At 39.0% G+C, this 25,842-nt stretch overlaps 3 protein-coding genes across 3 annotated transcripts; 1 reads left to right on the top strand and 2 right to left on the bottom strand.

Annotated features, from left to right (window-relative positions):
* Positions 1-2,304: 2,304 nt before the first annotated feature.
* On the top strand, positions 2,305-5,979 carry LOC104120316 (uncharacterized). Its single transcript, XM_070198530.1, has 6 exons — positions 2,305-2,400; positions 3,729-3,786; positions 4,856-4,942; positions 5,063-5,188; positions 5,335-5,470; positions 5,585-5,979. Exons 1-6 carry the CDS (start codon positions 2,305-2,307, stop codon positions 5,811-5,813), a joined length of 732 nt encoding a protein of 243 aa, XP_070054631.1. The 3' UTR covers positions 5,814-5,979.
* Positions 5,980-6,830: 851 nt separating this feature from the next.
* LOC138907902 (autophagy-related protein 8h-like) lies at positions 6,831-14,140 on the bottom strand. The gene is made up of 4 exons (XM_070198525.1): positions 14,012-14,140; positions 13,453-13,645; positions 13,103-13,343; positions 6,831-7,042 (listed from the first exon to the last, which is right to left on the bottom strand). Exons 1-3 carry the CDS (start codon positions 14,138-14,140, stop codon positions 13,243-13,245), a joined length of 423 nt encoding a protein of 140 aa, XP_070054626.1. The 3' UTR covers positions 6,831-7,042; positions 13,103-13,242.
* A 1,580-nt stretch (positions 14,141-15,720) lies between these two features.
* LOC138907897 (uncharacterized) lies at positions 15,721-20,007 on the bottom strand. Its single transcript, XM_070198520.1, has 3 exons — positions 19,908-20,007; positions 16,689-17,345; positions 15,721-16,608 (listed from the first exon to the last, which is right to left on the bottom strand). The coding sequence occupies exons 1-3, from the start codon at positions 20,005-20,007 to the stop codon at positions 15,896-15,898; spliced, it is 1,470 nt and encodes a 489-aa protein (XP_070054621.1). The 3' UTR covers positions 15,721-15,895.
* Between the last annotated feature and the right edge of the window lie 5,835 nt (positions 20,008-25,842).

Raw genomic sequence — 25,842 nt, 5'->3', positions numbered from 1 at the left:
AATAGGAGATGAACAAATAAGGAAAGAATAAAATCATGCAAACCTAATCAGAGACGAATTTAGGGCAAATCGCACATAAACCCCAATCACAAAGAAATCATCAGAGATATGCTAAAATGGGAAGATATTTACTCTTCCCAGAAATATAAAGCCATAATCGTATCCAAATGCTTAAGGTGGTGATTGTGTCTGTGTCACGACCCAACTCCTATCGAAACCGCAGTGGTGCCTAACACTACTTTCCAGGCAAGCCAACAACCATATAATAACTATGCATTTGATTAAACATAGTTTAATAAACTTAGCATCGGAAAATATCATAATTATCTAGTGAAAATAATAACAATATTGCTACATCCATTCCAAAATCTGGTATCAACGAGTACATGAGTACTACTAACTGCCAAATACAAACCAAATCCTCAATACAAGTGTCTGGACAATAGAACAGTAATATAGGAAATAAAGGAGAGGGAGTCAAGGTCTGCGGAGGACATAGCAGCTACCTCGAAGTCTCCCGAATACTGGTACCAACATGGCTCTAGCAATCACCACGTCCAGATATACATGGATCTGCACACGAATTGCAGAGTATAGTATGAGTACAAACGACCTCATGCACTCATTAAGTAATGGAACTAACCTTGGGCTGAAAGCAGTGACGAGCTCAAAAAAAGACAATTAGAAACCAATATTAATGACACCACAGATATAATAATGACAATAACAATATGTAACTCAAATGAATTATCATAATCAGGTCGTTCACATTACAGGAATTTAGACATGCTTTCAAGTATAACAATTAAAGCCCAACACTAATAAGAACATTTCACTTACCAGCTAGCATGAGGAATGATACATCTCTATGCCTACATGTCAAGTATTCATGTCAAATGAATGATTTCATGGTGGTATCCCCATGTGCTCTTACTCTCAACATACTTAAGTTATCTGTCTCAAATGCCCACTCCATCACACATACACAATCACTCAGCACTGTACGGGTGCCTAGCATCAATGCCCCTTACCAAAGCACGTGTATATACTACTATGTCTGCGCTCACTGCTGGTATGTCAGACTCTGAAGGGGCCGATCCTGCCCAAGCGCGAATCAAAAGTTAATATGGCATGTTGCGGCATGCAACCCGATCCAAATAATAATAAAGCCAATATGGCATGCTGCGGCATGCAACCTGATCCATATAACACTCTTAACACGGCTTTAAGGCCCTCCTCAGTTATCAACCTCTCAAGTCTCAAGAGTTCACAATCTCATATCACGCATCCCAACAACACCACATATGGAAAACCAATAACAACATACGATGTAATAATGAATGATGAACACAGACCGAGACATGATATGCAAATGAATAATTATGACTGAGTGTATAATTAGTAAAGTTAGATAATCCAAAACAACAGAAATAGCCTCATTAAGTCTCAAACAAATAATCACATATCCTAAATATGATTTCTAGCATGAATCATAGCTCAATAAATCTAACAAGTATGGAAAACACACATAAAACAAGGTATGATAGTAACATATTCCAAAAGTCAACCCGGATCATGATTACACTTGTGCACGCCCACACACAGCATGTGTATCACCCCAACACATCAAAAACAACATGGTTCCCAGGGATAAGTACCCTCAACTCCAAGTTTAGAAATGTTACTTACCTCAAAACGTGCAGGTCAATACTCCAAAAAATCTTTGCCTCGCGAATCGGCCTCTGAGTGACTCTAATCTAGTCAAAGCAACTTAATACCATCAAGGTCTGTGGACGACATAACATCTACCTCGAAATCTCTCGAATACTGGTACCAATGCGGCTCTAGCAATCACCACATCCAGATATATATGGATCTGCACACGAAGTGCAGAGTGTAGTATGAGTACACCCGACCCCATGTACTCAATAAGTAACGGAACTAACCTTGGGCTTAAAGAAGTGACGGGCTCAGAAGAAGACAATTAGAAACCAATATTAATGACAGCACATATATAATAATGACAGTAACAATAAGTAACTCAAAGGAATTATCATAATCAGGTCGTTCACATTACAGGATTTTAGACATGCTTTCAAGTATAACAATTAAAGCCCAACACTGATAAGAACATTTCATTTATCAGCTAGCATGAGAAATAATACATCTCTATGCCTACATGTCAAATATGTCATGACCCAACTGGAGGGTCATGACTAGCACCCGGGCCATACTTGTCAAGCACCAATGTACATTTTATCTAAACTTCCTTATTATCTTTAAGGGCCAACGAGATCAATATAAATGGTAGACATGGATCATGAACATCCAACAATGAAAGATAATGGCATGAACATATATAACATGGGACGACACGACAGTCAAGAAACTATAAATAAGGTACGAGCTACCATACTGCCATAAAAGACTATATAACAAAAATGATCCGACAAGGCATTCCAAACCATACATGAGTCGACACCTATCTATGAGCCTCTAAAGGAACATAAGTGATGCAACATTGCCGTAACAGGGCCCCAACATACCCATAATGTCTATAATAAAAATGCATATCAAGACCACAGCAAGTCCGGAGAAGGCATCTCGCCAATAACCGCTGAACTGGGTAGCCTACTGTAGTGGGGGAGCTGCGTCTACGCGTTTATCAGGACTTGCAGCATGACATGCAGCGTCCACAAATAAAAAGGACGTCAGTACGAATAAAGTACTGAGTATGTAAGGCAAGAAACCATAAGTAAGAACAGTAATGTAAACAGGGATAAAGAATATACAACCTGTGACATCTGGGTACCTCTGAGGGCTACTGACATAAAATGCATGATACATACATATATATACATAAACTTTTAAAACATACGCCTATGTGGGAATCATCATCATCATATCGTACCCGGTCGTAATAGGTTCGGTAAAATGTACCCGGCCATCATAAGGCTCAGTAGAATCGTACTCGACCACGTGGAGCTCGGTAAAACCCAACTAATAAATGGTTGCACAATAGTTACCATACCCGGCCGACTATAGCGCGGCTTGGTAGAGTAAAATAGATACATATATATGATGCGTGTTGGACTCATTGGAATCACATTTTGAACCTTTCGGAGTGACGTAAGGTCGGTATCCTCCGTAGATGTCATTAGGATTAACTCTTCATCAAGAATATTATAAGTATCAGGATGGACCAACAATATTGATAACATATGAATAAGAGAAGTCACATCAACATCAATCGTTCCATAAGAAGGGCAACAATGTAATTACTGCTAGCTTCTAAGAGTAGAGTATCTTTGGAAGCTCGTGCATTACATTATGTACAATCGGAGTCGTGCAAAAGAATGAAGGGGATAGACTCACATACCTTGTATATACTTCCCAACCTCAAGCTATGAAAATGTCACGACTCCTTAGTCTATAATAAGAGAAATGACACTATCGTTAGCGTTTAAGCGTCGTAACTATTATGTATCGACCGCAACCTATTTTACGATGAAACGGACAGAACCTACCCTATTTATATGACTTCCCACAAGTTAATACAATCACCAAACATCCCAAACAACATCAACAATAATCATATTGAGCCTCCCAAAACAGTCCACTAACCAACAACATTACTACCAAGCCTTTCGATATATATTTCACAAGTTCTAGTTTCAACGACTTAGCCGCAACTTGGATAATCTTAAATACATATAGATTATGTATAGGCTGATCGGAGTCTGCGACAGAAAGAGAGTGTTACACTAGAGCGGTTGAGAATTGACTGTAAGGGCCTTATTAACCTTTTACTTTATCTGATAAAAAAATTAACCCTTTCTTCGTTCTGAACTGTTTTTTTTTTTTTTTTTTTTTTTTTTTGGCTCCGGATTCTCTATTTTGATGTCATGTTAGTTTTCTTCTGATTCACTGGCCATGCTATATGATTAGATGTCAAGTTGCCGTGAGTTTTTTTTTTTTCCTTTCCACTTTTGCAATGATTGCATCTATCATTAGCTCTTAGATTTGGTATATTATTATTACTAGGTATTAGACTAGAAAGAGTGTTGTTATGCTGCAATTCACCTTATAAAAAAAAAAGTTATGTTGCATTATGCTGGATGATTCACAGACAAATACATATGATTGTGGGTGTTCTTTGGTATACAAGATGATGTAATGTCACTAATGTGTATGATTTGCTTGCAACACTGAGGTGTTCTTAGGCTTGAGCAAAGAGTCCAGCTGTCATCAAGCTGTGATGTGTATGTAGTATCATTGGTTCACTAAATTGTAGCTTATATTTGCAGTATTTATGCCATTTTTGCTTCAAGTTGTTGGTGCATTTGATCCTCTGCAAGGATTTCGGTTCTTGTGTTTAGAGTTGGGGTGGTTTCGTAGGATACATATATGACATGCACAGAATTATTTCTCTTTAGAAAACCATTTTTGTTGCAGTTTCATATGCTAGTTAACTGGATAATTCGTGTTCTAATAGGATAAATTTATGTAACTTCCTGTCAAATTATTGACTGCTGCGATCTTGCTTTGTGTGTGTGTGGGGGGGTGGGGGGTTTTGGGGGGGGGGGGGCATTAAGGTCAGCAGATAGATAACTACTCGTCTATCACCCATTTACTCATCTTGCCAGCTTCACTAGGTCATTCCCATATGTCTATGCAATGGAATATGTAGTGATAGATTTCAGAACCCCAAATGAAAGCCATGGATCTGACAAGAAAGTAAAATAGCTATCATCATACAAGGATGAAAAAGACTTAAATTAATCATGTCGCCCTGACTCACTGGATGAACACCTTCCTCTATTACTTTGAATTAACGGGTTTTAACTTTTTGCAGTTGAGGACCTAAAATTGGATGATGTTGAAAGTTTACAAGGAGTTCCTTATCTGGCAATTGGTAAACATCTTTGTGGGCCTGCTACAGGTACTTCTTTTCTATCTGCTATAAGAAAAAGAACATAGACCATGCCTTTACACAGTGGATTTGATTCTTCTTCAGGCCAGTTTTACTTTATGAACTAATACAATAAGCAATTTGATGCAGATATGACTTTAAGATGTTGCATCGGGGAACAATGTGATGATTCTCCTTCTGAATCGACTTGCCACATGATCGGCCTAGCTATAGCTACATGCTGTCATCATCTTTGTCAGTGGAAGCATTACATAAGTAATCTGCCTTCTGCCCGCTCTCATCTCATGCTACTTTCTGTTGCACATATCAGTTTTGACTCCGTTCTAGTTTCTCCTAGAAAATGTTCTTTCATTAGCATAACTTTGTGACTTACCGAAATTCATGAATGATACCTACCGCAGATAAGCAATATATGTTGAATTCGGGAATCAGCAAGGATGATTTCAATGCCATGACATGGTTTACCAGCTGGGCCGTCGATGCAGATCATGGTTCAGACCTTAGTGGCACTGATTGGTCTTTTGATCTACAGATCAGGTATGGTCTTTCTATTATTCAGACCTCAGAGGTTTCTTTACTTACCACATTTTCTCTTCTCTTGCTCCTAAAATGACTCTGTTATAAGTTATTTCCTCTACATGTGGTTCACAGGGAAAATGAGCATGTAGAATCTGATCTAAATACATATGAAGTCAGAGACATGGTGAAAGATATGAAGGCTGTGGATAGAGCCGTCGTAGGGTTGATGTGTAAGGATATTATAGATGTTGGGAGGTTTATGTGGCTCAAGGAACATGGACTTGAATGTGAGCTTGTCAAGTATGTTCAGTCAAATATCTCTCCAGAAAACCGTTTGTTGGTCGGTCGGCAGAAAAGCTGAGTGATAACGTGCTGCTATACACTGCATTTGTATCCCTTAGATATTTAGCATTCTCAAACCTGTAGGTCTAATTCACAATTTGATAATGTATTCTGGATATCAACAATTTTCGAGTAGATATGTTTTTGAGGTCGTATCCTTTGACATTTTGTTCCGGTTTTAGGCACCCAAAAAAAAAAAAAAAATAGAACGGCTGTAATTTCTTTGTTGTTGACCTTGAGGACCAAAGTACGCTTGAAATAATTGTTGAATTCTACTACCTCAATTTCCTTTGTCAGACTAAAAAAAAAAAGGAAATATCATGCCTTAACAATATATCACCCAACATTTGGATGGACTCGCACTCTCCAACCTTCCTACACTGTCAGCATATCAAAATGAGTACTTGGTAATCTTCTTTTTTCATTCTTCTGCTGCTTTTGTCGCCTCACCAATGATATTGAAGAGCTCTCGATTTGGATTGTCCTAATACGTTGAATTAAACTTGGAAGAGGGAATTCGAGCTTGTGTTGGTGTCTTGGTGAAACAATTATAATGGCCATTGCGTCGAAGAAGACCAGACCATGTTCTACATTTCAGTGAGACCAACTTGTTCTGGCATTTACTCACAACGGCCTACTACTCCTGATCAGAAGGAACCATCTCACCTCAAAGCTTATTTTACAACCACAAGATGAAGACAGAAGGTGGAATATTTTCTGGGTTGATTTGCACGTCGATCATTTTTCCAGGAGGGACCCCAACATGGCATTCCATGGCCATGGTGAACGTGGACTTGGGACGTCTAGCCAGAGATAAGCTGAAGGGTCAATTGGTTTGGCCATGGTAGATCAAATGAGAAATATGACACCACGATTTGGTTTCGTCCAACAGCATTTGCCTTAGATTATACAAACACTTGACTCGAAATGGTTGTGCTAAACACCTATTCAATTTGTACTGTTTTATTCAATATTGTTTTGACCAACCTCAACTAGATTGTGAAAAGCCGAGTTAGAAAAGAGAAAGGACCTGAAATTAGCACATGAATGGTATCCATTGTACATTAGTTTCAAGAGGCTCTCGCCAAGGGTCTACATTAGCAATTGCACTCTCAAAAGTTTAGCACAGGGATTTTTATTTTTTTTGCTTTTCAATTCAATAGATTAGGATTTGGAGAACAAAATCAACAGATAGGATGATTTATCTCCAACTACGACCACTGTTTCTCAACTATTCAAGGCAATAGCCTAATGATGTTGGGCATATTTCGATATGTGTTGATGTTACTTTACCCATGTTTTAACCGCTTTTTGATGCTATTTGATCTTTAAAATGCCCAACATGGTTTAATTATTGGTTTTATGACTAATTGAATTGTGTGTGATGAATTAGGGTGTTTGGAGTATAAAAATATGAAGAAAAGGTGCTCTAGGTAGAGGAAGAGGGGTTGGATTTCGTGCACCCTTAGCAGTGAAGTCGGCCCATAGCATCCGCACCTGGGCAAAGCTGAGAAGGAGGAACAAAGGGTGGATGCGACGCATCCACCCTAGCATGCGAAGCTGAGAAGTGGAGGACGAGGTGGATGCGACGCATCCACCCCAGCATCAATCCCTGTAGCCAAGTCGGATTAGGAATAAGAGAACTTTGGCCCACGACTTTTGTACGCAATATATAAGCTAAAAACGCCTCTTTTAGGGCATCTAACATATTGGGAAGAGGAAAAAAAAAAGCCACAAAGCTGTGGAGGCCGGAATTCATCAAGTTTCTTCTTTCTCCCACCAAACTTAGTAATCTTTATGTTTCTTTGTATGATTTGTTGTTTGGCTACCATGTCTATATGGAGCTAAACTTCACGTTCTAGGGTTGTGGTTCTTTCATGACTATTATTATGCGGATATTGATTTTGACTTCTTGATTTATCATATTAGTTTATTTATTCAATCTTGCGCTTAATTATTTAATTGCTTGATCACCAATTGAATATTATCTACGAATCTAGAATTGAACTCGAAAGTGAAAATTCTAGATTGCATATAGGATTGAGTAGAGCAAGTTCTTGAACTCGGGCATCGGGGAACGGATTCGTGGTTAGGATAGACATATACCTAATTACCTTGCTTGGTTGATTTACAGGAATTATAAATGCGTTCTTGTTGATTCTAACTCCATAGACATATAGGCGTTAGGTTAGCTTGAATAGGCGAGTAAGAACTCGACAGATTCTTATGAGCAATATTAACCCTGTCAACCAATAAGCTAGATAAATTAGTCGGTCAATTCAATTGAAGAATACAATAGGATTATTAGATAGCCCATAACCCTAGATCGTTTTCATTACATTGATATCATTAAAATCTGCTCTTTCTCTGTTCAAAGTTTATTATTTATATTTTTCTTATTTAATTAGTTTAGAATAAAATATTTTTAGATTTAATTCTTGTTTAGATAATTGGGATAGTCTAATTTAGTTAATAGTTAATCATAAGTCCTCGTGGGTTCGACATCCGACTTTTAGTCACTTTATTACTTGACGACCGCGTATACTTGCGTGAGTGTGTTTGGTCGCAACAAGTTTTTGGCGCCGTTGCCGGGGACTTAGAAATTAGCTACGTGACTAAGTTAAGCTTTTATTAGATATTTGTTTTCAAGTTTTAATTTTCAGTTTGCCTGGTTTGTGTCAACGCAGGGTCTTCTCTCGAATGCAGAGGAGTAGAAGTGCAAACAACCTCATTCCTCTTGATCCAGAAATCGAACGAACACTCCACTGGTGGAAAAATTGTCAGAATGTTCCCAGGAGCGAGTTGTGCGCACAATCTCAATCCTTTGAGTGGAATATTTGTAATATGTGTGGTGGTCAAGATGGCCATTGGGATGGTTGTCCTAATTTTGTTCATCCTTCTCTGAGCCCTTATTATGATCTTTCTAATGATATTTCTGAGTTTGATAGGGGCAATGAAGTGCAGGATATGGAGCCTGATGCATATATTAGGGATATTCTGAGGCAAGTAGCAGAGCAACAGGATGAACTCAAAAAAGATATGAAAAGAATGAGGGCAGCAATCACAAGAATGAAGGCCAATATGGAAGAATTGAATGAAGAGAGCGAGTACCAGCAAACAGATAATTTTGAAAAAGTGGAGATTTTGAGCCATATGTCGCTGGTGGAACAATCCGAAAGATTAGAAATATATGAGGCTCAACGTGAGGAAATTACAAATGAGATGAGATACTTTATAGAAGGAAGAGCCAAATTGGGACAAGAGATCGATAAATTTGGTACTACTATTCACGACTTAGAGGCTCAATTGAATACAAAGGTTGATGCGTCTAACGCCCAACAAAACAGTAATGAGTTGTGTAAAGCTGAAAATGAGCTTATACGCCAAATTGAGGAGCTAAAAGTGGAGAGCCAATCACTCGAGAATATTTTTGTTGATGATGCCCATGTTGAGAAAAGTACACTAGAGCCATGTGAGGAAGTAGATAATGTTATATTTGAAGATTCTTGTGTATGTAAATATGAGGATGTAAAGAGTAATACAATTCTAAAGTTAGGGCGTATTGGTCCTCATTCCAATCATTTTTCCACATTGTGTTTAGATAGTAAGATAGTAATCAAGACATCTGAGCCTATGGGGGAGTCAAAGAGTGAGGATGAGAGTGCTTGTATTCTTGAATTTGTCATGCCAAAAAGCAAAAAATACATTCCTCATCTAAAGGCCGAGAAGTGTAGAGTGAAAAATTTATTACTTGGCCTGGTTATCATTGTAGCCCCACCACTGGAGCATAGCCGCAAACTGGATGCCATGTTAGGGGCTCAATTCATAAGTTCGAAGTAGAGGCAAAAAGTGATTCACGTCGTGCCGCTACGTTAAATCAGGCGCTTGTTGGGAGGCAACCCAGCTTTACTGCTTTCTTTTATTTTTGTTTATATTTTATTTTATTTTATTTTTATTATTTTGTAGTATTTATTTTTGTTTTGTATGATTATGAGCATAGGAAGCAAAGCCATTAGAAGAGTGCAAAAGCGAGCTAGATGGTGAGGACTAAGTGTGGGGTGACCACACAAAGGACGATGTCTGGGGAAAGTCTGAGTACCTCGTGAGCCGCTATTGCTTCGGCCTTTGGCCTACCAGGGAGTCTCGTTTACCCTCTTATTATTTATAGTGTGCATTGAGGACATTGTAAAATTTTAAGTGTGGGGTGAAGAGATCGTTTGGATGAGTTTCTGTGCTATTTTAGCTTAGTTGTAGTACTCATTCTTAAGTGTAGTAGCTTTTGTGAAAGAAAAAAAAATGAAAAAAGTAGAAAAATTGGACTTTTCCCGACGATTGATCTCCTAGACAGTTTTCTTGAGGGATTAAATTCTAAACAAAAATCCAAAAATATGTCTTTTAGCTTTCTTTAGGTAGTAATAATCTCCTGTGATTTTTCTTTGTGCCTCGATTCTTTTCCATGGGATGTAGTTTGAACCGAGTAGTTTTTTTTCTTTCCGAGTAGATTAGGAATTTAGGAAATAAAAGGAGCAAGAATGATGAACCTAGGCGTCCTTGACTTGTTTGATAGTAACATATTTATACTTTGGCATGTGTAGTATCTTCTGTATGATTTGAATTTATTGATGATGCCTTGTTAAATTGGATAGCATGTTTTGTGGTGCCTATGTCTCGTTTACATGACTTATGTTCACCTTGTGTTTAATACTTAATATCTCGTGGCTCCGTGAATACTTGCATTGCTTGAGAGTCGGAATGCGATCATCCTTAGTGAGTCATGTACCATGTGTGGTGAGGTTTTTTTGTGTTGTCCATGTATTGTACTTGTGTCTAGAACTTGCCCGGTATGTGAGTTGAAGCGAAATTTTAGGTGATGCTCGGTTTGAAAAATGATTTTAGGATTTCTTTGATCTTTTTGAGCTTATTTATTATCACAAATAAAATCTATCCCTAGTTAACCCTTTTGAGCCTGTAGACCTTTTATTTGGTACCCACATTACAAGCCTATACCCTTTTTATTTTTAATTGATATTGTTTTGATCCTTTTACCTCTTAAAGCACTGTAATGTTAGATGAGCGCTAAAAGAAGTAAGAAGGGACTAAGTGTGGGGTGACTTTTGAGTGGAACCAATGAAAGAAAGAAGGGTGCACTTATTTTGTAAAATAATACACCACTAGCGGAAATTGAAAGAAAAAAAAGAAGAGAAAAATCTGGAAAAAAAGAAAGAAAAATATAGATGAATAAATTATTGTCTTGTTCTTGCTAGTGGGTATGAATTAAAGTAGTGCTTAAAGAAAGAGGAAATATTGTTGGGGTGATATTATTTGTGAAATTGAAGTGGTGTTGAAGAATTTGCGCTTAAGTTATTTGATGATGTGTAAAGTGCTTAGGCGGTTGAGTCACTATTCCTAAAATATATCCTACCTTTCCCTTTGCCCACATTACAACCATGAAAAAGTCCTAATTGATTTTAGATCGAGCGAGCTTACATTAGTAGAGATTAATATTAAGGCCAAGCCTATGGTACCAATTGCATGCATGTGACTTCTCTGTGAGAGTGAGCGATTTTCTTTGATATATGTGAGTCATTAAAATATTTGATCATGAGATTCGAATGTGTGGATTGAACTCGCTCTCTTGTTCTTGTTGTGAGGGCACATGGTTTCACGAGGGATAGGTAACGTTATTAGACTTCTCTATGATGTTGGGTGTTCAAGCCATGAGTGCATTGTGACATTGAGTCGGTTTTTGAGGTTAGGATTGTTGTGAGCATTTGTTGTGAGCATATTGTCTTTGTTTGAATATTTTTAAAAAGAATGACACAAGTAAAGGTAAGTGCATATGATGCATATTCTAGAGCCTAGTTGTGGCAAATGACCATGGTCATAGGTGTAGTATGCTTTGAATGATAAGAGCTTAATTTTGCCTCGTCTACTATAGTGATGGTTTGTTCGAGGACGAACAAAGGTTTAAGTGTGGGGTGGTGATGTTGGGCATATTTCGATATGTGTTGATGTTACTTTACCCATGTTTTAACCGCTTTTTGATGCTATTTGATCTTTAAAATACCCAACATGGTATAATTATTGGTTTTATGACTAATTGAGTTGTGTGTGATGAATTAGGGTGTTTGGAGTATAAAAATATGAAGAAAAGGTGCTCTAGGTAGAGGAAGAGGGGTTGGATTTCGTGCACCCTTAGCAGTGAAGTCGGCCCATAGCATCCACCATAGCATCCGCACCTGGGCAAAGCTGAGAAGGAGGAACAAAGGGTGGATGCGACGCATCCACCCTAGCATGCGAAGCTGAGAAGTGGAGGACGAGGTGGATGCGACGCATCCACCCAGCATCAATCCCTGTAGCCAAGTCGGATTAGGAATAAGAGAACTTTGGCCCACGACTTTTGTACGCAATATATAAGCTAAAAATGCCTCTTTTAGGGCATCTAACATATTGGGAAGAGGAAAAAAAGCCACAAAGCTGTGGAGGCCGGAATTCATCAAGTTTCTTCTTTCTCCCACCAAACTTAGTAATCTTTATGTTTCTTTGTATGATTTGTTGTTTGGCTACCATGTCTATATGGAGCTAAACTTCACGTTCAAGGGTTGTGGTTCTTTCATGACTATTATTATTCGGATATTGATTTTGACTTCTTGATTTATCATATTAGTTTATTTATTCAATCTTGCGCTTCATTATTTAATTGCTTGATCACCAATTGAATATTATCTACGAATCTAGAATTGAACTCGAAAGTGGGAATTCTAGATTGCATATAGGATTGAGTAGAGCAAGTTCTTGAACTCGGGCATCGGGGAACGGATTCGTGGTTAGGATAGACATATACCTAATTGCCTTGCTTGGTTGATTTACAGGAATTATAAATGCGTTCTTGTTGATTCTAACTCCATAGACATATAGGCGTTAGTTTAGCTTGAATAGGCGAGTAAGAACTCGACAGATTCTTATGAGCAATATTAACCTTGTCAACCAATAAGCTAGATAAATTAGTCGGTCAATTCAATTGAAGAATACAATAGGATTATTAGATAGCCCATAACCCTAGATCGTTTTCATTACATTGATATCATAAAAATCTGCTCTTTCTCGGTTCAAAGTTCGTTATTTATATTTCTTATTTAATTAGTTTAGAATAAAATATTTTTAGATTTAATTCTTGTTTAGATAATTGAGATAGTCTAATTTAGTTAATAGTTAATCATAAGTCCTCGTGGGTTCGACATCCGACTTTTAGTCACTTTATTACTTGACGACCGCGTATACTTGCGTGAGTGTGTTTGGTCCCAACACCTAACCCCTTTCAGTTGAGAGTATGGACATTCCAGTGCAAGAATTTACAGGAAGAACCATCATGCATGCCAGACATGCAATACAGATACCATTTACATATTTTAGTTCACAATGTACACTTTCTAAGAGTGACAATATGCTCAACTATTTGCACGACCAAAGGTTTTCTCACTGCTGTAGCACATGTAGAGGAACCCATCTTTATCCTTGAAAGAATCATACACAGTCTCCATCAAGCTTGCTGCAGCAAAAGAAAATCCATACGATATCAGTGACGGGGCAAATAATCCTTGTCATGGTGTTATAACATGTAAAAAAAATTGAGGCAAGGTGAACAAACTAGGAGTTACTTGTGTGAGGCAAGGTGTTATTCACAAACACGAAGAGAGCTTTCCCAGGAGCCAGATGGAGTCTGCCACTCAGAATGTGGATAAGTTGGCCAACGGACATATCACGGGGTACCAGGTATCTGTGGTCAAGACCGAATAGAAGAATTAAAAAAGAAAAAAAAAGAGGATTATTACTAATTAGGACCTTATAGGACTATTATAAGAGGAACAGTAGAGGACTACATAGTGGTAGGGGAGTGTCTTGGTTTTTTTTTTTTTTTTTTTTTGTGGGGGGGAAGAAGTGGGTTTTCCATCTCTGTTCATTCAGCAAACTACAGGAAACCACATGTACAACCGTGAATTAAACTACAACCCCTCCAAGAAACTAAAAGCAAATTCCAAAACAGGGCCTACGGAGGAGAGTCAGTTATTGGGTTTTCGTTGCATTTACAAATAAATGTGAAGCCCTAAAATACTATTTAAGGCAGGGTATGGTAGAAGAATCATTTTTTGGCAGGTAGCCGGGATAGTACATTGTCCACTAAAGAGAAGATCCCAGACTTGTTCAGCTCTATGTTACACAAAGCTGTTCCAATAGCTCGACGTAGATGACAGAACGGATGAGAAGTAAGCTTCGGAAGGCACTGCTATGATTGGGAAATCGAAAGGATGACCCAGTTTTTGAAAGACCTGGAAGATGTGCAGACATTGTGAGAGGCTCCAGATTCTTTGATATCGACAGTTCCAAGAAAATGGTATATTTAATGTGAAGTCTTGCTATCAAACATATCTGTTGCAAGTGGCACTACCCCCACAATAGCCTATTAAATTTAGTTGGGAAACTAGAGCTCCTTATATAGTAAAGAAATTTTATTAATAGTACCGAAATGGTACACAACATGTACAAGAGATGGATTATCTCTATTCCCTGAAACTAGAGCTCCCTATAAGGTTGCATGCTTCAGTTAGGTTATAGTTAATGAAGCGTGTCTACTCAAGAAGACAAGAATATCAAAGAAGAGCTATGCAGATTTGCAGTAGATGCTGCATGTGTAAAAGGAGGTTGAAAACAATAATTACTCTTTTTGAATTACTGGGTTGCGATTCAACTGTTGAATTTTGTTTACATTTTTAGGGTGAAACTGGTAATATCACAGAAAGTCAAAACCCCTCTTTTGGTGCTGGAGAGGATCGTAAGATGAAAAAGGATCTATGGAAAATTTAGAGCGCCATTCCAACACAAATATGTTGGGTGGTACAAGGGAAAGGAATGAACGTGCTTCTATGGAAAAACTACTTTCTTTTTCTTTTTGATAAGGGTAAGAATTTTATTGATCCAGCACTAAGCATGTGCTACACAGGAAAGAAAGAGACTGTAAGCATTCTTTTCACTTTTCCCTCTCCCTATGTAAAAGTTTTGTTTCCCTCTGCTGTCAGATTTTCAGTTCTAACTAGATATTCATAAGAAATTCTCTAAGCGCATCCAAAACTAGGAAGCTTAGAAAGAGCAGTGTTTTGGATAGCGTGCGGCAACAAATAGCGACGAGCGCCCGCTTCACTGAGGCGAGAGGCGCGCAGCGAAGCGCTCGCCTTTTTGATGTGAAGCGACAATTTATACAAAAACATAAAATATTATATACATATAACTAAAAACTCAATAACAATTATATATTAATAAATATATCATTCAAAAATTAAAGACACAATAGATAGTCATAGACTCATAGTAGATTCATAAACTAAAGTCTAATAGTCTAAAACAAGCAACGTCTATTCTTCTTCAAGATTTTCAAATTCTACAATTTTATGAATGTTAGCATTATATTGGCTATCATCTTCTTCATCCTCGGAGTTTTCATCAATTAGGGACCGGCTTGAACTTGCTACTCCCTTTCCCTTGTAACTTGAAGAACTCCCTCTAAGACCATAGATATTCTCCTCAACTCCAACCGCCATAGAAACAGTACCCCAATCAAGATCATCTCCTTCATACACTTGTTCATCTTCATGATTTTGGGGGGCTCCAGTTAACCATTCATTTGCCTCGTCAATGTTGTCCAACAAAATTGGATCAATGGTATCGCGAACTTCATAACGTCGCCTCAATGTTCTATTGTATTTAATATACACTAGATCATTGAGACGCGATAGCTCAAGCCTATTCCTTTTCTTGGAGTGAATCTGCGCATAAGTTGTTTAGATTAATTAATCGATACTAATAATAATACAATATAAAATATATTAATATAATAAATCTACTTCTTACAAGCTCAAATACGCTCTAATTTCTCTCGCATCCAGATGCACTACAAGTTAGGCTTAGTACTTTGATGGCAAACTTTTGCAAGTTTGGAGTTTGATGTCCAAATTGCTTCTACCATTCAACTATAGAAAAATATTTTAAAAGTTAATAAGTATAAATCAAATAAATTAATTTAAAGTTATAAGGATATCTATATTAAAGTTAGTTACCTGGCGACCTTATGTCTCTGGCTCTAATGGCCGCTTGTAAACCAAATAGGCCCTCTGCTTGTGAGTACCTACCAAACTCCTCCCCTATTTGATCTATCGTCGCTGAATTAGGGACCAACTTCTCAAGACATGCATGGTATCCAATCCACACCTCTGAAGCCAAAGTTTCATCTCTAATGTTCTTGTAAAATAATCCCGGGTTCAGAAGATGGCCTGCTGCATGCAAAGGTCGATGGAGTTGATTCTCCCACCTGATATCAATTATCTCAAAAACTTTCTCATATTTTCTAACATCTCCCTCAAATGACGCTGCAATAGTCTCTTTGGCTCTATCCATAGCCTCATAAAGATAGCCCATTGGTGGTTTTCTCTCCCCATCCACCATACGAAGTACCTTAATCAAAGGACCACAAACTTTAAGAGCCCGAACGACGTCATTCCAGAATGATGGAGAAATAAGAACTTTAGCAGTTTCTTTTCCCGCAACTTCCTTTGCATATCTATTATCTTTCCATTCATTTGAAAGAACTAGCTTTCTCAATTTTTTCTTTTGCAAGTAAAAACTATGCAAAGTTAAGAAAGCCGTTGCAAATCTAGTCTTGGCCGGTCTCACCAAATTTCTTTCATTTGTGAATTTCCTCATCAAATTCAACAACAACGGCCTCTGACTGATGTAAGAATACACCCTGACGGCCTTAGTGAAAACTGTAAAAGTAACAATAACAATTTTATAGTTAATACTTAATAGGATAGGACATAAGTATAAATAACTATATTAAAGTTACCTGAAGCATATGGGTTTTCCTTGAATATGTCACCAAACATCAAGTTGATACAATGGGCAGCACATGGAGTCCAATAAATGTGTGGATACATAGCTTCCATCATCCTACCCGCACTAACATTCTCACTAGCATTATCTGTAACAATTTGTACAACATTTTCCTTTCCAATTTTATCAATAGTCTTTCTAAACAAGCTGTACATTTTGCTTCCATCCGTAGAAGAGTTGCTAGCATCGTGAGATTCAAGAAAAACACTCCCTCTTGGAGAGTTCACCAACACATTTATGATCATTTTTTCATTCCGTGCTGTCCATTTATCCATCATAATGGAACATCCAAACTTGTTCCATTCCACTTTATGCTCCTCAATAATTTGGTCTATCTTCTTCACCTCTTTTTTAAGATGAGTTACTCTAACTTCATGATAGCTAGGAGGCTTCATTCCTGGGCCATATTGTCCTACAGCTTCAATGAATTTATCAAAAGTTTTGTAGTTAACACAGTTGAAAGGAAGCCCTGCATCATACATCCATGCTGCAAAGGCACTTACGGCACGGTCTCTCAAAATCTTCTTGGCTTCTAAACCTAGACCTTCTTCACCTTTTCCCTTTTCTTGTTGTTTTGCCGAGAAATAAAGATTGAGAGGACCTTTTGTCACTGTACGTGCCGTCGTGGATGACCCACTAGAACAATTTGAAGATATCTTATGAGTTTTTGGGGGGGAGGTCTCATTTCACCATCTTCATCCATTTCATCATCTTCATCAATTAGATTCACCGATGCTTCAAAATTCATTTGAGTTCTTGTCACATTTTTCTTATCAACAAACGCTTTTACTTCCTCCCTAACCTCGGGCGGACAAAGGGTACATTGTACTACATTTTTAAATCCACCTATCAAATATTGCTTGTGACGAGTTATCCCACCATTATATATTTTTTCACAAAACACACATTTAATTGCGGATCTTGATGAGCCTTGTATAGCATAATTCCAAGCTATATCATTTCGTTTATTACTATCGGATGACATTTCAACGCTGTTTTATTGAAAAAAAAATTACCAAGTCAATATGCAATTAATTCTACTCTATAAGAGACTATAAGTCAATAATTGGAAAAAAAACAGGGCCTGAAAGAAACAGAAAGTTTGTTAAGAGAAGAAGCAACCTCTGTTATTTTGCAAAAACAGGGCTTCGAAACAACCTCTGTAATTTTGCAAAAACAGAGCTTCAAAACCTCTGTTATTTTGCCAAAACAGAACCAAAAAAATAGAGCACAAAAACAGACCTCTCTTTCTGTTAAGAGAAGAAGAAACCTCTGTATTTTGCTCGAAATATAGAGCAGAAAATAGAACTCTGTTTCTGTTCTTTTCGACAAAAAACAGAAGAAAAAAAATAGAAAGAAGAAGAAGAAGAAGAAGAAGGAGAAAGGAGAAAGAAGAAAGAAGAAAGAAAAAAGAAGAAAGAAGAAAGGAGAAGAAGAAACCTCTGTATTTTGCTCGAAAAATAGAGCAGAAAACAGACCTCTGTTTCTGTTCTTTTCGACAAAAACAGAGGAAAAAAAATAGAAAGAAGAAGAAGAAGAAGAAAGAAGAAAGAAAAAGGAAGAAAGAAGAAAGGAGAAGAAGCATACCTGGACTTACAATGGCTGGAACCTCAAGTTTCTGAAAGAAGAAGACGATGGCTCGCGAGTTCAGAACGTCAAAGTCTCAAAGAAGCTCTGTTGTTTTGTTCAAGTTGAAGAAGATATGTTGTCAAGCTCTAATCACGCCCCTTTTTGTTGAGTCTTTGCTTTTTTTCTTTTTTTTTTAAAAAAAACAAAAGGCGACGCTATGGTCGCTTCTCGCGACACTGTCGCCTCACGCCACGCAGGCAGAGGCGAGCGCTATTTCGAAACGCAACGCAACAGAGGCTCTGTGGCGACACTGTCTCGCCTCGCCTCGCCTCACGCTATTAGCGCTGAGGCGAGCGCTATTTATAATACTGGTAAGAGGTTCCTTACCTTTAACCGGAATTAACAACTCCAATTTGACCTTAATTGTCCACAAAATATCCCTCCAATGTTGCCACAACAACAAGGAAGCGAAACTAGCAATCAATTCAGGTTTTTCGGCATTAGAATTACTTTAGAAGACTTGAAATCACCTAGGGATGATTTTAAAAACTTGAGGGAGTATTTATAGAACATAAAACACTTAAAACAACCTCCCACGCAAGCTGGAACAACACAAAAATCAGCAACAACAACAAGAACAAGAAACTTACTAGCACCACGGGATTCCCGATACTTGATTTGTGTTGTTTGCCCTTTGTTTGGGTCTTGAATCATGAGAGAACCTTGAAAGAGTGTTTTTAGGGTTCTAAGGTCTGAATATACTGAAAAATAATGACTTAAAACGAGGTTGATGCATCTTATATATATTTAAACCTCCTATGTGAGCCCCATAGAGAGCTGCTTGGCGCAGTCTCGCAAACACGCAAATATCTCTCTATTTCGAGGTCGTATCATCTAACGGTTTAATGCGTTTTAAACTAGACTCATTGATATTCAATTTGGTGAGTATATCACCCCGTAATTCAAAGTACATTGGGAGAAAAACGTAGTAACATTTGACTTAAAGTTTAAGTAAAATTATAAACGTAAGTTGCGATAACTTTTGTCGACTTTTGTTTCATAACACACTCGACTTCAAGACTTATGATACGGATATTATATGATTCAAATAAATTAAAACATGACCTCTTGGGATAATTAAGCACCTCTAGTTTTACCCGAAAATACGGGTTACAACATCCTTGATTTGTTTAACTTCTAATACTTGTTAACAACTCTTATACACCCTTGTATCGTTAAGACCAATAGGATTAACTTCTTATCATCTCAAAGATAATCTCTTCTCGGATTTACGTTGACTAACTTACGGCGTGATCTAAGGTACGCGAATTTGGGTTGTAACACCCCCCCCCCTCCCCGGGAACATTCGTCCTCGAATGTAAGGGTTTATGGGGAGTCTAACTCATCGTGGATTCCGACGGAAATTTCCGGTTGAGTTTCCCCTTTAAATGGAAACTAGCCAAACTTGCAAGCAGTTAAATCCAACCTATGGCCTTACAAGACTATACAAACCATTATGGATATGTACATTTTCTGCATATCACCATTTTGTATTAAAAAAGAGTACTCACAAGCTATTGTTTACCTCATAGAGCCGTTTCACCTTCTAATGCATCCTTCTTTTCCCCAACATCCTCATTATCTTCAATCTGGAAAAGGTAAGGGTATTTAGACTTCATCTCCTCTTCTGTTTCCCATGTCATTTCTTCCGTATTCTTGTTCCTCCACAATACTTTGACGGAAGCTACATCCTTTGTTCTCAGCTTGCGAACTTATCTATCTAATATAGCCACTGGCACTTCTTCATATGATATATCCTCTGTAACTTGTACATCTTTGATAGGAACGACCCGAGAAGGGTCTCCAATACATTTCCTCAACATAGATACATGGAATACCGGTGGAAAAATTCCAATTCATATGGCAATTCTAACTCATAAGCAACCTGTCCAATTCGTCGAAGAATTTTGTACGACCCAATATACCGCGGACTCAGCCTACCCTTCTTCCCAAAATGCATAACACCCTTCATCGGCGAGATCTTCAGGAAAATCCAATCACCAACCTCAAATTCCAGATCACGACATCGGACATCGGAATAAGACTTTTGCCTGCTTTGTGTCGTCCTCAGTCGCTCTTGTATCACTTTCACCTTCTCAATGGCTTGGTGAATAAAATCTGGCCCATATAATTATGTCTCACCGACTTCGAACCATCCAATTGATGATCTACATCTCCTCCCGTACAGTGCCTCGTACAGGGCCATTTTAATACTGGAATGGTAGCTATTATTGTAGGCGAATTCTATGAGTGCCAGATGGTCATCCCAATTCCCCTTGAAATCTATAACACATGCTCGTAGTATATCTTCAAGCGTCTGAATGGTACGTTCAGCTTGTCCGTCAGTCTGCGAATGGAATGCATTGCTGAGATTCACTTGTGTGCCTAAACCCTTCTGAAAAGACCTCCAAAATTTAGCCATATATTGAGCTCCTCGGTCTGATATAATAGATACCGGCACACCATGAAGCCTAACAATCTCCTTGATATACAACTTCGCATAATCTTCAGTCGTGTAAGTTGTCTTAACTGGCAAAAAATGGGCAGATTTTGTAAGTCGATCAACTATCACCCAGATGGAGTCAAACTTATGATAAGAGCGAGGTAATCCAATAATTAAGTCCATATTAATCACCTCTCATTTCCAGGTCGGAATCTCTATATTCTGAATCAATCCACCGGGTTTCTGATGCTCGATATTTACTTGTTGACAATTAGGACACCGAGCTACAAATTATGCAATAGACTTCTTCATGTTATCCCACCAATACTGCTCTTTAACTTCATGATACATCTTTGTCGAGTCGGGATGGATAGAATATCGGGACTGATGAATCTCAATCATAATGTTCTCTCGCAACCATGCCACACTAGGCATACCTAATCGGCCCTGGTATCTCGGTGCCCCATCTCCTCCGATCTCAAAAGTTGTAATATTACACTGCTGAATGCCCTCTCTCAATCTTAATAAGGTAGGATCTTCATATTGCCGTGATTTTGCGTCGGCTACCAAAGATGATTCTGTTGTATTCTGTACAGTAACACATCCATCATCAGAGTCTAACAATCTTATTCTCATATTGGCCAGCTGGTGAAGCTCTTTGGTCAACCCTTGTCTACCTGCCTCAATATGTATTAAGCTTCCCATTGACTTACGACTGAGAGTTCTTGCCACAACATTGGCTTTATCGGGATGGTACAATATCTCGACGTCGTAGTCTTCCAGTAATTCAAGCCACCTACGCTACCTCAAATTCAACTCCTTTTGCTTGAAGATGTATTGTAAACTCTTGTGATTTGTGTAGATGTCAACATGGACACTGTATAAGTAGTGTCGCCATATCTTTAAAGCATATATTACTGCAGCCAATTCCAAATCATGAGTCGGGTAATTCTTTTCAGGCTTCTTCAATTGTCTTGATGCATAAGCAATCACCTTCCCACGTTGCATCAATACGCACCCCAAACCTATACCTGAGGCATCACAATATACCACATAACCTTTTATTCCTTCTGGGAGAGTGAGCACTGGCGCAGATGTCAATCGATTCTTTAGCTCCTGAAAACTACGTTCATAAGCGTCAGACCACTGAAACTTGGTAGCTTTCTGTGTTAACTTAGTCAATGGTGCTGATATAGAGGAAAACCCTTCTACAAACCGCCTATAATATCCTGTTAGCCCCAGGAAGCTGCGGACTTCTGACGGTGTTGTAGGTCTCAGCCAATTCTTCACTGCATCGATCTTCTGAGTGTCGACACTAATACCCTCATCAGATATCAAATGGCCAAGGAATGCTATTGAGTTCAGCCAGAATTCACATTTGGAGAGCTTAGCATATAACTTATGATCCTGAAGGGTCTGTAATACTATCTGCAAGTGGCCTACATGTTCTGCCTCCGAACGAGAATACACCAGAATGTCATCAATTAATACGATCACGAACACATCAAGATAGGGCCTGAATACACTATTCATGAGATCCATAAAAGCTGGTGGGGTATTTATTAGCCCGAACGACATCACCAAGAACTCAAAGTGCCAATATCTTGTCCGGAAGGCCGTCTTTAGAATATCCTTCTCCTTAACCCTCACCTGATGATACCCTGAACGTAAGTCAATCTTGGAGAAATACTTGGCACCTTGGAGTTGGTCAAACAGGTCGTAAATCCTTGGAAGTGGATACTTGTTCTTTATAGTAAACTTATTCAACTATCGATAATCGAAACACATCCTTAATGACCCATCTTTCTTCCGCAGGAACAAGACTGGCGCACCCCAAGGTGAAGTGCTAGGCCTAATGAAACCCTTATCCAGTAAGTCCTTCAACTGCGCCTTTAACTCTCGCAACTCTGTCGAGGCCATTCTGTATGGAGAGATAGAGATCGGTTGAGTGTCAAGCAACGCATCAATGCTAAACTCAATCTCCCTTTCAGGAGGAAGGCCTGGAAGTTCATCTAGGAAGACATTTGGAACTTCATTGACCACGGGGATTGATTGTAGAGTAGGAGGCTTTGCCTCCGCATCTCTAACGCGAACAAGATAATAAATGTAACATTTGAGATCATCTTCCTTGCCTTAAGATATGAAATAAACCTACATTTTGGCGTAGCAATGTTCCCCTTCCATTCAATAACGGGTTCACTAGGAAACTGTAACCTAACCACCTTCGTACTACAGTCAACATTTGCATAGCATGAGGCTAACCAGTACATTCCCATTATCACATCGAAATCAACCATTTCTAACACAAATAAATTTGCCGAGATCTGACTACTACAAACCATCACAATGCAACATCTATATACCCTTCTAGCAATCACAGAATCTCATATCGGAGTGGATACCGTAAGTGGTTTACTTATCAATTTAGATTCAACGCCAAACTTATTAGCCACAAAGGGTGCAACATATGATAATGTAGATCCCCGATGAATCAGCACATACACATCATAAGAAAACGCAGACAATATACATGTAACAACATCCGGAGATAACTCGATATCCTGTCGACCTACTAGAGCATAGGTTTGATTTTGAGCACCACTCGAACTCGACATTGCACCTCTACCTCTACCATGACTTATTGACTGTTGAAAACCCTGTGCTGGAGGTCGAACTGATGAGGAAGAACCAGACACAAATCCAGTCGGCTAAGCCATACCACCACCTCCTCTGTTAGGACAATCCTGCATCATATGGTCAGGCTGTCCCAAGAATAGCATGCATCGAAACCTCGACGGCACATTCCAAAGTGGTCCTTGCCGCACTGATCACAATGAGGTGTTGGGGGTCTCGTCTGACTAGTATCCCTATGATATTGTGAGCCTGATGCCCTCGAACTCTGACCTAAACCAGAATAGGTAAACCGATCATACCGAGGCCTCTGAAACTGTGGAGGAGCACTAGCTACAGGTGGCGCCGAACTCCTCGAAGACTGGGGCCTTATACTGCCTATGAAGTCATCAGAATACCCTGCAAATATCGCCCTCTTATGCTGGCCCCTATCCTGATCCCTATCTGCCCTTTGCTAGCGTTTACGATCCTCTAGGGTCTGGGCATAAGCCTGAATACGGGAAATATCCATTCCATCTACCAAGGAGGCTGCCGTGCACTCATTTATCAGATGTGGTCCCAACCCATTCACGAACAGGTGCACCCTATCGCTCATCTCGGCCACCATATGGGGAGCATACCTTGCTAAAGAATCAAACTGCATACTATACTCGTGTACACTCATATTACCCTGTCAAAGGTTCAAGAACTTATCAGCTCTAGCTCGCCGTATCTCAACTGGCAAGTAGTGACAAAGAAAGGCCTCAGAAAATTCCTTCCACACAGTTGGAGGAGCGTTCGGACCCCTAGATCTCTCCCAACTATCATACTAGAAAACTGCTAAATCCCGTAACCGATAAGAAGCTAACTCTACTACCTCCGTATCACTAGCATGCATAACCCGCAATGTACGATGAACCTGATCAATAAAAGTCTGCGGATTCTTGGGCCCGCAATGTACGATGAACCTGATCAATAAAAGTCTGCGGGTCCTTCTTGGGGTCTGATCCGGTAAACACTGGAGGGTCTAGTTTAATAAAATCACAAACTCTCGAACTAACCGGTTTATTAGTAGCACCGGTATTCTGCCTCTGAGCCTGAGTAGCTACCAAGCTAGTCAACAACTACACTACACTACGCATATCGTGGTTTGTAGTGCCAGACGGAGGAACTGGAGGTATTGGGTGCCTCCTAATATCCTCTAGAGGAGATGGAGAGGTATGAGACGGCATCTCACTCTGAGTCTCACTTTTGCCTGCTCTAGCTGGAGGCACCTGACTGGTGCCCTCTGCCGTAGCTGTATCAAGCCATTTACTAATCATTTGCTTCCTAGTCGAAGGCATCGCTGAAATAAAACAAAGTGAATATTAGATATGAACACTTACGACTCAACTCTACGCACGATCTAAATTCAGGAAGAAGGTAACAACCCTAGATGTCATGTAGCCTCCTGATTATAAATGTGGCGCTTTACATATCCATAATCAAGACTCTACTAGACACGGCTCATAGACAACCCCTAGGACAGACTTGCTCTGATACCAAGTTTGACACGACCCAACTAGAGGGTCATGACTAGCACCCGGGCCATACTTATCGAGCACCAACGTACATTTTATCTAACCTTCCTTATTATCTTTAAGGGCTGACGAGATCAATATAAATGGTAGACATGGATCATGAACAACTAACAATGAAAGATAATGGCATGAACATACATAATATGGGACAACAAGACTGTCAAGAAACTATATATAAGGAACGAGCTACCACGCTGCCATGAAAGACTATACAACAAAAATCAGCCAACAAGGCATTCCAAACCATACATGAGTCTACACCTGCCTATAAGCCTCTAAAGGAACATAAGTGCTGCAACACTGCCGGAACAGAGCCCCGACATACCCATAATATCTATAACAAAAATGCATACCAAGACCATGGCAAGTCCGGAGAAGTGATCTCACTAATAACCGCAGCCTACTGTGGTAGGGGAGCTGCGTCCACTCGTCTAACAGGACCTGCAGCACGACATGCAGCATTCACAAATAAAAAGAACATCAGTACGAATAAAGTACCGAGTATGTGAGGCAGGAAAACAAAAGTAAGAACAATAATGTAAACAGGGATAGAGAATATACAACTTGTGACATTTGGGTACCTCTGAGGGCTACTGACCTGAAATGCATGATACATATATATACATAAACTTTTAAAACATACTCCTCTGTGGGCATCATCATCATCATATCGTACCCGGTCGTAATAGGCTCGGTAAAACGTACCCGGCCATCATAAGGCTCGATAGAATAGTACCCGACCATGTGGAGCTCTGTAAAACCCAACTGATCAATGGTTGTACAATAGGTGTCGTACCCGGCCGACTATAGCGTGACTCGGAAGAGTAAAATAGATACATATATAT

This window comes from Nicotiana tomentosiformis, chromosome 1, assembly GCF_000390325.3.
Source record: "Nicotiana tomentosiformis chromosome 1, ASM39032v3, whole genome shotgun sequence".
NCBI lineage: Eukaryota > Viridiplantae > Streptophyta > Magnoliopsida > Solanales > Solanaceae > Nicotiana > Nicotiana tomentosiformis.
Note: the sequence above shows the minus strand (reverse complement) of the source record. Positions and strands in the feature narration are given on the sequence as shown.